This window comes from Oncorhynchus masou, chromosome 17 (genome assembly GCF_036934945.1).
Source record: "Oncorhynchus masou masou isolate Uvic2021 chromosome 17, UVic_Omas_1.1, whole genome shotgun sequence".
Taxonomy (NCBI): Eukaryota; Metazoa; Chordata; class Actinopteri; order Salmoniformes; family Salmonidae; genus Oncorhynchus; species Oncorhynchus masou.
This window is the reverse complement of record NC_088228.1, coordinates 25,238,025-25,253,081: the sequence shown is the minus strand read 5'-3', so window position 1 is coordinate 25,253,081 and position 15,057 is coordinate 25,238,025. Positions and strand designations below refer to the sequence as shown.

Genomic DNA, 15,057 nt, shown 5'->3' with positions numbered 1-15,057 from the left:
CCCCTCATACCATAACAGCCTTGGAGCAGAGAGGAAGTATGTCACAGAATTCTATTTCTGGAATCCAACCTCCAGACTGTCACACCCCATTTTTTTCATCTCAGCAGTCCTGAGTTGTTCCATCTCTACGGAAACCGCCTCCCATATCCATGGCAACAAGCACCCAGTCAAAGAGAGGCTGCTATGACGTGGAAGGACGAGAGAGAAAAGGCAAAGGAAGGATGGAGAGACGGAGAGGAGAAGGACTCCAAATGAACACATAAAGAAGGGGAGAAGTAGAGGGACATAGAGAGAGAGGACTCCAAATGAACACAATCATAAAGAAGGGAAGGGGAGAAGTAGAGGGACATAGAGAGAGAGGACTCCAAATGAACACATAAAGAAGGGGAGAAGTAGAGGGACATAGAGAGAGAGGACTCCAAATGAACACATAAAGAAGGGGAGAAGTAGAGGGACATAGAGAGAAAGGACTCCAAATGAACACAATCATAAAGAAGGGAAGGGGAGAAGTAGAGGGACATAGAGAGAGAGAGGACTCCAAATGAACACATAAAGAAGGGGAGAAGTAGAGGGACATAGAGAGAGAGGACTCTGAATGAACACATAAAGAAGGGGAGAAGTAGAGGGACGTAGAGAGAGAGGACTCCAAATGAACACATATAGAAGGGGAGAAGTAGAGGGACATAGAGAGGGAGGACTCCAAATGAACACATAAAGAAGGGGAGAAGTAGAGGGACATAGAGAGAGAGGACTCCAAATGAACACATAAAGAAGGGGAGAAGTAGAGGAACATAGAGAGAGAGGACTCCAAATGAACACATAAAGAAGGGGAGAAGTAGAGGGACATAGAGAGAGAGAGGACTCCAAATGAACGCATAAAGAAGGGGAGAAGTAGAGGGACATAGAGAGAGAGGATTCCAAATGAATACAATCATAAAGAAGGGAAGGGGAGAAGTAGAGGGACATAGAGAGAGAGGACTCCAAATGAACACATAAAGAAGGGGAGAAGTAGAGGGACATAGAGAGAGAGGACTCCAAATGAACACATAAAGAAGGGGAGAAGTAGAGGGACATAGAGAGAGAGGACTCCAAATGATGGAGAGAAAGGGCAAAGGAAAAGACGGCGGGAGACTCATCTCTTACAATCTATCTTGTGGAATGGCAACAAAATCGGGTTAGATGAAGTCAAATAAAGTGTCACATCGAATGAAGTATCAGAGTTATATGAATTCATACATCTGATGGTCCAGCGGACTGATCCGGATACACCAATGAAACTAAATCCAATCATTCTGCCAAATTATGCCCCTAAACGAAAACAGGGTAAAAAAAAAATGGAAAGGCTTGAGACATGGAAAAAGACCACACTGACTGAGTGGAGTTTAATATTGGCTTTGTAGACATCATTTGCCTCGCTGAGAAATCAGAACACATAACCGTGAGGAAATGCAGTGAGCTGTCTTTCAATGAATTCCTGTAATAATCAATGAGGGTCACCAGAAATGTTAATATTGGAATCTGTTTTTTTAATCAAAATGATCATAATTGTGAATATATTTGCAGTATGATATGTTTTGATCATAGTTATCAACCTTAGTTAGTAACTATCATAGTATAATTGATCTAGTTTCAACAACAAGAATGTTGCCCATATGGGCATAGTGACCTGGTAAAATATCTGAACCCTTTTTAAGACCAAAAGCTCATACAAATGGTTAGCATTTGAGATGACTGCTATTGTTTATCAAGTGTCCTCCTTTTGATCCTGCTATCATTCAATATTTATGTTCAGCTTCAGGCCTATTGTACTGACAACATGAAATCTTGTTCTCAATCCAAGGTCCAAGCGCTTGTTTCCACAAGAGGAAAGTGATTACATTGATATTCTCTGGTTTGAAGCTTAAAATCAATGAAACGTTCTATTCAGGTTATCATGATGACAACTTGTCTAGTTTTCATTATACTGAAAAGTTTTTCTGTTTTCATATTAGTGTGCTCTTTTATACGGCGAGTGGCTAAAAGTAGGACTGCGGTTCCCAGGGCTGCTGCCTCAAGCAGAATCTTCACAGGTGTGTTCTCGCTTTATCATTCTGTAATATTCATGAGGTGTCTTCAGCCAGCTAGACCACATTCACAGCTACAGATAAAACCTTGATATAACCACCAGTCATTTATTGAACCACCAGATGATGGCCTCATTGGTCAATTAAAGGTGAATTATGCAAAAATCGCTCCCCTATTTCCTGGTTCCTAAAATGTCAGTTTATGTGACAAAACAAGCAAGTATAGTGTGTGGAATCATTGTACCATCTAAACCGCTGTGAAATATATTTTCCATAACCAAAAACATTGTACTTTCAGTTCTTTGACGCTGGAGTACAAAACTGAAAGTAAAAGACGCAAAAACTAAACTTAAGAACGGGGAGCATAGAAATAGTGCACATAGAACAGCTCTATCTCTTCTTCGACTAGCTTTCAATGAGAATGACAGATCTATATATCACATTTCTATATGAATTTGGTCAGGTCCCCCAAAACAAAAAGTTACATATTGCAGCTTTAATAAATCGTTAAAAATAGTGTGGATTTTCAATCTTATAAACAACACTAAAATAGCACCAACATATATGGTCCAGTTTGATGATATTCACTGTGAAACACAGAATTGCACTTAAAACCGACAGCATGATGATGAAGTATTTACTGAAAGGTACCTACGACGTAAAAATAGAAAGACTGCACAGCACTGCCCGTCTCAATCAGTACCATAGTGGCGACTGTGGCAGCTATATGCTTTGCCAGGCTGGGCATGCTCTTTTGGATGGTCTCTTTGTTTAGCTGGTGGAAGGATGGTCTGTGCTCAGCTGACCAGAATAATGACTATGCAGCAGGGCCGAGCAGTACCAGTACACAGACCTTTGGTGGAGCGCTGTGTTAACCCTGACTGCAGTACTGCGCTGCACAGCCACTGAGCGTCTGCCTCCCTCTGCCTACTGCACACACCCTGATCACCGGCTATAAAAAGACAGGTTGTGTGCTTTACGTAACTGCAAAAAAGTCCCAGCCATCAATATTGCATTAGGGAGAGGAGGATGGAGAGGGAGGGAGGGAGGGAGGGAGGGAGGGAGGGAGGGAGGGAGGGAGGGAGGGAGGGAGGGAGGGAGGGAGGGAGGGAGGAGAGAGAGAGAGAGAGAGAGAGAGAGAGAGAGAGAGCGAAATAAGAGAGAGATGAGAGAGAAGTAGTAAGAGAGAGAGGAGAGAGAAAGAGAGAGAGTGGAGAGAGAAGAGAGTCAGAGAGAGAGGAGAGAAAGAGTAAGAGAAAGAGAGGAGAGAGAAGAAAGACAAAGAGAGAGAGGGGAGAGAAAGAGGGAGAGAGATGCAAGAGAAAGAGAGAGAGGAGAGAGATAGAGGGAGATTAAGAGAAAGAGAGGAGAGAGAAAGAGAGAGAAGAGAGACAAAGAGAGGAGCGAGAAAGAGAGAGGAGAGAGAAAGGCAACAAAACAAAGAGGCTGCTAGGGGGAGAGTGAGGGGGGGGGGAGAAAAACAAAGACGGTGATTGAGGGAGGAGGATGTGGGGTGAGAATACAGAGAGGCCAGCAGAGGCCGGTCCCTCACTGTCCCTCCACACACCAACCCGCCTACCTGGTCATCTGTAAATTACCCATTAACAGACTGCTGACGGGGATGAATGGGTAAGGGTGAGTAAGGGAATGTGAGGGGTGCAGACAGACAAGCAGTATGCTACTGACTTCCACCATTTGTCAACCAAAAACATTTGTGTTATCCAGGAAGGAGGAACAGCGTCCCTACAACAACCTTACACACTGCCCGTCTGGCAATTTAGGAAAGTGACAACCTAGCAGTCCTTGGAATCTCCAACCAAGAAAACAAAATGAGAAGGACCAACACAGGACAGTCTCGGAACTATGGCAAACTTACTCTCAACCAAATGAGCAAACTAGAAAACGTGCCAGCTTTTTCCTGACATGGAATATATATAACCAAATGTTAGACGGGCAAAGTACAAGAAATGTTGAAAAGAACAAAAACCTGTGTCAGACATTTGTAGTAAATAGGAAAGAAATAAACACTGGGTTTCCCTTCATATTATTCCACTGATGAGAAACATTGAAATATTCTCAAAGGCAACAATGGAAATGTAACTCACCTATTTAGCATCATCATCAGAGCCATCATCAGGAGATACAGTACACATGGGGGAGAGAAAAGACAAAACATAGCTTTCAGTCATTTCAGTTCACTTACATGATAACTTCCACATCAAGCAATTCACAATTTGGGTAAAAATATGTTTTAATATTTCCAATCAAAAATTGCATGAAAGTAAAATGTGTATTTTTTTAAATGGTCAAATTACATATCTAAGAATTCTAGCCGGGAACATTTTGAGACATTCAAAATGGTTCTGAAAGTGAATTCACATACAAGTAGAAACAGAATGTGAAAGAAAAGCTGTTAGTGACTCCTCAGTCAGCTTAGGCAATTTGAGGAACAAAAGCATCATTTAGTCAAGGGGAAAGCAGTCTCTTGAGAGAAAGAGAGAGAATCACACTGCAAACCAACATCCCTTTGATTAGTGAAGAAAGGTTGACTCGATGTCAAAGAGTTAGGGTATAGAATTCCTCGTTGCAATTTAGGATAGCGGCAATCAGGGGGGAGAAAGCTAGCTATTTCTATCCCAAGGAGAGCGGATTCACTCGAGAGTCACACAGAGAGTAATCTACAGAAACAGTAGAGTCATTAGTATATGATTACAGTGTTAGAAAGGAGAGAGATAGGAGGTAAAACGAGTTGGGCCGGTCAGCTGACATGATCAGGTAGGTAGACAGACACATAGCAATGAATATGCTATTATAATCATCATCATCAACAGTACAGTACTACAGAGACAGGCCAGACAGTCAGTTAGGTAAGAGGGACCCAAGGCCCAGTCAGACACAGTCAGGTTAAAGAGCAGTGTAATTAGTTAGCATGTTATTACCAGTGCTAATAAACACATAATGGCTGAGCAACAGCAGGCCCAGTCCACAGAGAGAACCATGCACTATAATGTCATCATTCACCCCCATACTGATAGATATGTCCCCTCTTCAGTGTCACCAACCTTCCAGCAGGGGGGGCTCTGGCAGCGGTGGCTCCTGGTGCTCTGTGAGTGGCAGTGTAGTGGGGATAAAGGGCGGGGCTGCAGGGTTGAGGCCTGAGCCCACTGCAGGGCAGGGACTGGGAGTGTCGTGACCAGGCTGGGAGGAGTGGCTAGACAGTGGAGGAGGAGTGGTCTGGAAAGAGGAGGCGGTGATGTTGTTTGGAGGAGGGACCTGGGGTGTGGTCGTCTGGGACTGGGGCTGTGAAGCAGGAGTGCTGGCTTGGGGGGTCTGCAGGGCAGAGTCTAGGAAGAGGAAGGTCTTCGAGACCTGGGGGCTAAGAGCCGGGGAGCTCTGAGGGCCCAGCTGCTTCTGGTCAGAAGTAGACGACATGACCTCAGGACGACTATGATCAGAAGAGGCTTTGTCAGTAAAAGACAGAGCCTTCTTGGGAGGTAGGACATCTTTAGTGGCTAAGGGCGGGGGCATTTTAAAGTCATCAATACACATGGGTTCATAATGGAGGGTAGCGGCAGTGTTTTTAACAGGAGTCTCAACCTCCCAGTCCATGTTTACCTTAGCAGGGGAAGGTTGCTCAAACATACTGGTAAAAGTGTTTGTAAGGGCAGGGTCTGTGGTGAGGATGTGACTGGGTTTGGGGTTCTCAGTGAGGGGTGGGGCAGTGGGGGTGTGAGAGGGTTTGGTGTCCTCTATAAAACTGCTAAAGGGGTTAGTCTGGGGGCCGGCTACGAGGGAGGAGATGTTCTCCAGGGTTGAACTTAAGAGACCAGAGGCATTTACCATTGCAGACTCCAGGGCCACCGACGCTTGTGTGGCATGAGGTGTCGTTGGCTCCTGGGGTGTTGGCCCCCACTCCTCTGGGAGCTTCATCCTGCTCTTATTCTTCCTGCCCCTGACCCTACCCCCACCCCTCCCTCGGATCTCACACTCCCAGCTCTCCTCCTTGCTTGGGGAGGATGGGCTCAGAGGGCCGTCTGAGGCTCCGCTCTCTGTCTCGCCCTCCTCCTCCTTTGCATCCGGAGCCTCCTGCCTGTCCAATAAGTCATACACCTCCTCCCTGGACCTCCTTTTCTTCTTCTTCCTCTTCTGCTGCTTGCTGCTGCTGTTGACCCCTTCACTCCCCCTCTCGTCCCCAGAGCCGGTCTCCTGGCTGTGGGAGCCGTGGGGGCTGAGGGGGTCGGAGTAGGGGCTCTCCTCCACTGAGTTGCTGGAGGAGAGGGGGAGACCCGCTGAAGCTTGCAGCCTGGACTCACCACCTGCCCAGGAGTTTGGGTTTGTCCAAACTTCTTGATGAGCAGAGAGGAGGAAGGAATGTCACTACCCATAGTAAAGACCATAGTAAAGACCAATAACCAATTGCCAATCCTCTCCATTCATTGCTATGTGTAAAATCAGGGTATATCTTATCCGGCCAAAATGTATGAAACTCAACCACTGAGTAAAATTTGTTCTTTTTTAAATTACAAATAAAAATTATTCAATCAATTGTGTGAAATAAAATTGTGCCTTGAGTTTTGAACTGATGAAAGTTAAGTCATACTGACACGACCTCCACTATAAATGATTTACGGCCTGGCCAGTAGGCTTATAGATGTGAATTTTAGGCTTATGGATTACATGTTAGTCTTAAGAGGGACAGTTTTTTGTGTGTGCACTGCTCCGAGCTTGCAGCTGATTGGGTGTGATTCTCCCTGCCGGGGCGGGGCAGGGGGAGGATGGAGATTGTGCTGAGACTGAGAAGTGTGATGTTTACTGTACACTCAACAGCACATCGCATGAGCGGATGAGCAGATGAATTCATGTACAAGGAACAGGCAGACTGCATAACAACAACAGAGGCAGGTCACATAGACAAACACAGACAAACAATGAATCAAGAGGAAGGGGTCAAGTGACATGGGGTACCCAGAACAAACAAATATTGAGGAGGACAGTGTTAGAAGCAGACAATATTTACATAAAATCATAAATATATGACTAACTGAAAGATACGATACACACAAAAACAACAAAAACAACATACTGCACATGCCTTTTTTCATGTTGTGATAAAGACATAACAAGGCCAAAACCTCTCTGTGTCCATGTGTCTTAGTTAATACTGATGGGTAGTACCATTCCAATACTTAACATGGCAGGGCAGAGAGAAATGAAAAATAATGAACAGCTCCTCTCCCCTCTCTCCCCCCAATTATTAATGATCATGTATTTTTCTTCTACATAGTGTATCGCTGCCCTCTTCTCTAATTGATTGATGTGCTATTTTCCTTAATGTCCTTCCTTCATTGATTATGTGTCTATGCTAAACAACATGTGCAGCAGATCTGATTATCATTATCATCTATGTTTCATGCAGTATCGGTATTTAAAAAGTGAAGAGTGCATCTTTAATCCAAAGCCTCAGTTTGGCCTCCTGGCAGAAGGCACATTACTTCTAGTCTATGTGGCTGCCTCACTCAGAAGGTAATGCCAAAGGTGGGTATGGAGCTCAAGATGAATATTTAAAGATCCATATTTTATATATGTATCCAAATATAACGGAGCACTTCAATGAGGACTTTGATGCGGGGGAGGGGGGGGGGGGGGGTTTGTCTAAGGATTTTTCTTTCTTTCTAATAAATAAGGTTAGGAATCCTCACATAATTATTTTTGCTTCTCAAACAAATGTTATAAAGTTACAGTAAGATCTGAGGAATTGCATAATAAGCTAAAGAGTTGTGTGATTTGAACCTTGTAATTCATGCCGGAGCAGCACTGGTTTTCTGCTCTGAAGGCCGCTACATGAAAGTAACCGTTATGTAAGTAACAACTAATACCACTAGCTGGGCATTAACTACAAGTTCTGCATTCGTTTGTAAAAAAAAACAGTGGCAATATATCTAAAATGTTCCCTATGGATTACTGTTAATGTTCCCTCTGGCATTTTGAGGAACCTTCTAGAAGTGACGGTTCTAGTTTACCCTGTTCGTGGTCACATTTTAGCTCTATCATCATCAAAACCTATTGGATTTCCTGACATTTGATACCGTGTTTTACTGTAACTGATGACTGGACCTCTGGACATCCCACCCAGGCCCCCAGTTGAACTGTTCTGTGTGAGACAACCTCTTACCTGTGGCCCGGAGCAGAGGGGTAGTGGCCATTGAGTTTAAAGGGGGCCTGGGACTGCTTGGGGGGCTCAGAGGCAAACAGAGGAGAGGCCTTCTGAGGGATGCCCATAAAAGGTATTCCTGACTGGAATGGAGCCATGCCCCCCACAACTCCTGAACCCATGTTCATGTTCATATTCATGTTCATGTTCATATTCATACTCATGTTCCTGTTCATATTCATGTTCATATTCATGTTCATGTTCATGTTCGTGTTCATATTCATGTTCACGCTCATCATCCCTGGCTGGGAAAAACCTGGGAGTGGAATTAAGACAAACAGGTTAAAACTATTCTACTATGTGTTGTAACTACTCCATTATTCAGGTTATTACAATTATATTGTGCTATAATACACAGTGATAAGCACTACGTGTAAGGCTGGCACAATTAACAATTACAGTATAACCGTGTAATCGATGGTTGGCCTATGGGTTAAGACCGTCATGAAAATAAAAGAACCGTCATAACCTAACATAACTTAGTCATCCAAAGGGGAAGTTTGAGATATATTGCCACTGGTTCCCTGAGGGGGAGGACGAACAGCTGACTGAAGATGGGACGGTCGGGCATTCGTGTGGTTGAGTCCGTTTCTTCCATAACATGGACTCTTAACGTGATGAAACGTTGTTGCGCCTTGCTGAAACAAGCAAACTCTTGGCAATTTGACTGGTAAACTCATTGGTACACTAGCAATAGCTGCCTAGTATTGTGATGCAAACATTTACATGGTAATGTAGAATGTTCATTCAAATGATATTAACTGATGTGGCTCATGCAATGGATTGTATTTTTGTAATGCCAGTTAAGTCAGAGACATTAGAGAAAGGAGGAGATAGGAATCCCATTGGGCAATGAATGGAGAAACATATAATGCCACACACAGCAGACTGTCAACCAATCGCATCCATGTTGGCATGCGGCGTCATGCGGTAGCTAAGCTAATTGTCACTTAATCCCTTCTTAAAGTCAGGGTATGAGTCGAGAAACATGCCTATTTTCCTTGAAAGTAGGCCTACGTAATGTCACTATTCCAAAGCTATACGATATTACAGAGAACAAGTTGATTATATCATTTCTCAGGAAAAAATGAGTAATGTTGTACTTCTTGTTCATGGGATTCATGCTAATGTTGGGTTTTTGAGCTAGCACCCAATTGACTTCCATTCATTTCTTGAAGGAGTGCAACGCACGGCCCATTAATGGCGCATACAACGTACACAATGGGCGTAAATACGATTCCAATTCCAATGTGCGTAAAAAAAGAAATGCATATATTATATATTATGTATGTATTTTTTTATCTATTCAAAAAGGTTATTTCGGTGACCATTTGGCTCTGGCCAAATACCGTCATTCATAATTACATGACCGTCACAACCCTAACTACGTGCTGGTGTTACATAAACACTTTACAGTATTATTAAGCAGTACCCATGAGAGAGTCTGGCATGTTGCTGTCCTTCATTCCTTTGTTCTGGTTCCCCTCACCAGGCTTTCCCATCATACTAGACACTGGGCCTAGAGATAAGATAGGGGAGATAGGGGAGAGAGATTAGAGAGAGAGAGAGAGAGATAGAGAGAGAGAGAGATCAGACGTCAGTTACCAATACCAGATTAGTACACCACAGACACAAATCAGTAGCCTTCCTAAACCCCCCAAAGGAGATAGCAATATCATTCACAATCACACAACTCATAGTTAGCTATGAAATATGAATGTCCAGATGGTCAGAGAAGACAGCGACAAGGAGACAACAACAACAGCCTTACTTCGATGCAGGCACACGTTTAACTAGGTGTCCTTCAATACTGTACTGCCCAATTTACATTCCTAAGAGTGCCCAGGCTGTGCCAGGGATACTTGGCAGGCAGCTCTCGGTAACCAGACAGCTTAATATGCCACAGAGGGACCTTTAGCATCTTAGGCTATTGATGATAGGGATCAGAAAAAGACTATGACAGTAAAAATAGAATCAAATATCGAAACCATGGAAACCTGTTCCTTCACAAAACGCCTTTTCACAGGGCATGCCTTATCACTTGAGCATACACAAGACACTAGAGGAATTCAAACCGGGGGAAAGAAGCTTCACCTGAAAGGTAGTCAGCATTGAAGGCAGCCTGTTGTCCAGTTGGACAGGGACGCTTCTCTCCCATTGGTTCCTGCCGCTGCATCCCAGTCCCCATCTGTCCTCCTGGCTTCATACTGGAGCCTGCAACGAAGAGGCAAAGAGCAGAACATCAACATCAGGATTGAACATCAAGTGTTAGAGATAGGACCAAGTGACTAAGTCATTCCCTCTCATTTTTTTCAGTTCTGAACAAACTTCAAGTCTGCTGAGCGCAAACTTGAACATTGTGAAAAGTCTTTGCAACAAGTGAGCGTTTACTGTGAACACTGAGGCTGTACCTGCTTTAAGTGACAGTTATAACAGTGACCAAGTAGGCTACTGTGGCTATTTGATCATAATGTAGGACTACCAGAGTGGACTACTGTCAAAAACAATGGAGAAAATGTATCCCATAACATTTTAACATGGAAATAGCTGTTCTATCATTCAGCCTACAGTAGCAGCCAATGTGTTGTGTTCAATGTAGGCCTACATTCCATGAGACTTTTGAAAAAAACATACCGGGCTTGACATTAACCTGCTTACCCACTTGTCCTGCAGTCAAGGAAGTGATTGAAAATGTTGTTGTGTTGTGTGATGCAAGAATCCACTTTACAAAATACATTCATTATTTTTTCCATACCATTATTACAGAGAATCAGACAAAGTATGCTACCCTCTGCCTATTGGCTACTTAGCTTATTCAAGCCTGTCTCAAAATATAACACTGTCCCTTAAAGACAAAAAAAAGCTCTTTTACCTGACTCACTTTTCAAATATGTCTAGTAATGTACACATTTTATGCTCTTTTAAGAAGCAATCACTCCACCATTGCTGACCACAAATTATTTATAACTGGGCTAATAACTCACTAACTAGCAAAGGATATGAAAAAATGTGAACACTTGGCTACATGCAGCTCTCGCTTTGATCTCAAAACAAGCGCACCTACTCACGACCGCTCATGCTGTAAACACAGTTCAGTGCAAAGTGAATGGCACAGATCCATATATAGCAATGGTCTATTTGCATGTCAGCCTACTGCAGCTCTGATTGGTTATGCAGCACTGGTCTGTTTAGAGTACAGACTGAGTCCTGCTTGTCAATGCAATGGAATCCTACTCTGATGCGTTCTGTCTACAACAACATCTCTTGCATAGTTTGTTTCGGCATGTTGCATTGAAAGTGGCTAATATTGTGTTGATTTGATCACAATTCCCACAGTAAAGGGAGACCTTGATAGTGTTAACTAAAGGCGAAAACTCGAGAAAGTTAAGTGATGTTCAATCTTGTGCTTCTCTGCGCGGGCTGATATTTCTTCTGCACGGCAGTCCCGAGGGTACTGCACAACCATGCACGCTTGCAGCTTAGCTAACATTGCATGTGACCATGCTAAGCTAAAGTAACTAACTCTGTTGCCCCTGCCTAATATTTAAAGTGACAAAATTGACCAAAGGTGATGTTGCTTTGGGGGCTTTAAGAATTTTAAAAAATTGTATACTATAATTCTGAACTACTGAAAAATACGGTAATTTTGGTCAATTAAATGTTTAGTTCTATGAACTCCACCTCCAACAACTGATAAGCACATTGAATACAGCCCACCTGGTCTAAAGTGTCAGTTGATGTCTGGCCTAGACTACTCTAATGTGTCTCAGGGTGCTGTCCCTAAAAGCAGCCCTCTCTGGAACACAGCAGAGGGGTGACAGTGATGAGATGGGACAGTACAGGACCGTGGGCCATTACTATGGTTACGCAACCGACCAACCAGACGAGAGCATCTGAGGTTCTGGCGGCAAACCCTTTCCCGTCTGTGTCATAACTGATTGACATAAAAACCTCAGATAAAGCTTAAATTCCAGCCGAGAGGAACTCACTGTACTATCTGATGTTTATTCCTGTAGGGCTCTGCAGCTTTACCAGATCATTCGGCCCATATACATTCAAACACACACAACCCCAGAGAAATCATTGCATGTCAATCTGACCTCTTCAGCTTGACTAGATGCAACTTAGGTGATATTACAAAAAGAAAGTCATAAAGTCATCCATCAGTGTGTAGAGTCAGATACTGTGTGATATGTCCTGCAGTGAGACATACAAAATACCAAACGGGGAGAAATACACACACACACACACACACACACACACACACACACACACACACACACACACACACACACACACACATACACACACACACACACACACACACACACACCAATTTCTAGTGATAAATACCAGCACAGCTTTCATGATAAAACAAAGATATCTGAAAGAGTCACGTGAGGGAAGGTGTAAGTCCCAGTATGTTGTGTTGCTCAGCAACAGCAGCCTCTGGGGACCATCAAGGTGTTGGTCCTCTCCTATGTACGTTCCATGCAGCACGTCCGCCTCCCCTCAGGACCCTTAAGTGGAGTTATGCCAACACAGCCCAAAAACCACATCCCCACTGCCCCAGCAACACCCGAGCCGGACTGGCACGGTGTCTGAGCTGACATCAGTCCTGGCACGCAGAGCATGGCAAAGACTTCTCTGGCATAGGAGCCCAGAGTTTCCAATGCCCCAGAGGATGGCACGGAACCAATGGAACCAGGGCTAACAATATCAGGCTGGTTTTAGAATACACACGGAGCATCTGATCAGACAACAGATACAGTTGACTGCAGTCAGAGCTCTCACAGTCACAGGTAACTATAAATAGTTTCACTTTGAAAGTGTTGTAGGCTACACTGTATTATTTAGGTCTCTTGTCTGGTGCAGTATTGTATGATACCTCAGAAAGTAAATACGGTCCAGGCTATTCTCGGTTAAATTGAAAGGGACACCTAAATTATGTGTTTGGGGAGTTTGAACTCTCTAGTTTCAGAAGTGAACTACAAGGGATGCCCTGGGATCGCTGAGGAAGCTAAAAAAACATATGGATATTCTAGACAAGTAGCCTGACAGAGGGGAAATTAGGAGCCTAAACTGCAGGCAAGGAGATAAAATACAAAGATCCTGTTGTGGCACAAGGGTCCAGGAGCAATAATAACAGTAAGAGGATAAAACTCTTAAAAGCAGACGCGCCGTGAGGTTGCTAGTGTCCAGACCAAAAGACTGCCATGTCATGCCGGGGTGCAATGGCTCCCTCTGTACTCTGCCGGAGGAGTCACAATGACCTTCCTCCCTCTCCCTCACTCCATCAGCACAGAAGCATGTCTGCTAGCCCGGCACTTACATAAGGACACCCTTACGTAAGGACACCCTTACGTAAGGTGCAGAATGGAGGTTAAGCAGACATTTGATGATTTCTGTTTTAGAACAGTAACTAAATAAGGCTGTGGTTGTGAGAAATGATTTGTAAAATACGTTGTACATGACTGACATTCACGAGCATGTTAAATTCCTGCGGTTCACGAGGATGAAGGAGGGAGTTGTGTTGTTTATGTAGGAGGGATGGAACGCCCTCCATGGGTTGCTAATGGACCACTTATAAAGTATGGTGTATGTGTTCTGTGACTAATGAGTTTACACCCACACTGAATACACAAGTAATTAGCTTACACCAGCTGTTATGGTATAGTCCCAATAGGCTGTAGGTGAATGACACATAGGCCTAACGCTGGACATAACACATAAGATAATGTTCCAGGGGCTATTTCCCATTTCTAAGACATTGTTCAAGGGCTATTTCTTAGAGGCCAGAGAACTGATAAAGTCCATCGTCTTCTATCGCCTCTATCGCCTGACAGGGAATCAGCTGAAGCCTCAGCTCCAGACGGTCCCTGTGGGGTTGATATGCACTCAGCTTGTCAAACCTCTCCAGTGCAACGCCACCATTTGGCAGGCACACCCAGCTTCAGCCTCCTCCACCATGAGAGTCGTGTTTCAGCTGCATACATATCTGTTCGCCGGTTATGGGATAATTGGTGTAGCAAAAAAAGAGAAAACGGCTTCATTTTCATGATAATGATTACTGCTGTACAGTGAGAGGAGCTGTTTTGAATTCCCTCCTGTATACATATGTCTTTCTATCATTTTGTGTTGCTGTTTGTCATAAGCACATGTAGGCCTGATCTTTGATTCTTTACTACAAACAGATGGAGGGGGGAAGCCAAATCAAAGTATCCAATTCTATATGACAACTCCGTATGACAATCGACCAAGTAAACAACAAATGACTTTGAGATTGAAGGACATGGGGGAAGGAGAGAAGGGGGAGGATTCTGGGAAAGCCTTTAATGATTAATGAACACAGCAATGACTTTGTGTAGGTCAAGGAGAGGGGGCAAAAGTTCAGTGCAAGTTGAATTTGATAGCACTGCATGACAACAACATGGGTTGAATCCCTTTACTCATGCTAAGATGATAGACTGATACAATAACTTCATTTAGTATGTATTTAGTGTGTATATACACTGACATTTTACATGCAAATATACATTATCCTTCTTGTCTTTCAAGGTGTAGTGTGGATTCAGTTCAGGGAAGAACGCATGTTGAATTGTCACTACAAATCAGACATGCTAAGAATATTGACGAGATCCAACAGAAGCTAAATCAGAGATTATTTTGGAAAAAGTACAGCATTTTTTTGAACTTACAGTATCAAAGAAGAGGATTAGTGTACAGTACGCGACTGATTAGCAGCAAATGCTCTCATATTTCCTTGGGAAACTCTTGATCTAC

The 15,057-nt window shown here is 43.6% G+C and overlaps 1 protein-coding gene across 6 annotated transcripts in view; it reads right to left on the bottom strand.

Annotated features, from left to right (window-relative positions):
* The window catches only part of LOC135558759 (microtubule-associated protein 4-like), a 54,134-nt gene that overhangs the window by 27,751 nt on the left and 11,326 nt on the right, over positions 1–15,057 (bottom strand). For 5 of the 6 annotated variants that reach the window (XM_064992858.1, XM_064992859.1, XM_064992860.1 and 2 more), the window contains exons 3-5: positions 10,369–10,488; positions 9,707–9,793; positions 5,126–6,409 (exon numbers count right to left, since the gene is read on the bottom strand). In XM_064992858.1, coding sequence (XP_064848930.1) covers positions 5,126–6,409; positions 9,707–9,793; positions 10,369–10,488 — 1,491 coding nt within the window. The remainder of the gene's footprint in view (positions 1–5,125; positions 6,410–9,706; positions 9,794–10,368; positions 10,489–15,057) is intronic. The other variant, XM_064992855.1, reaches the window with a different exon arrangement.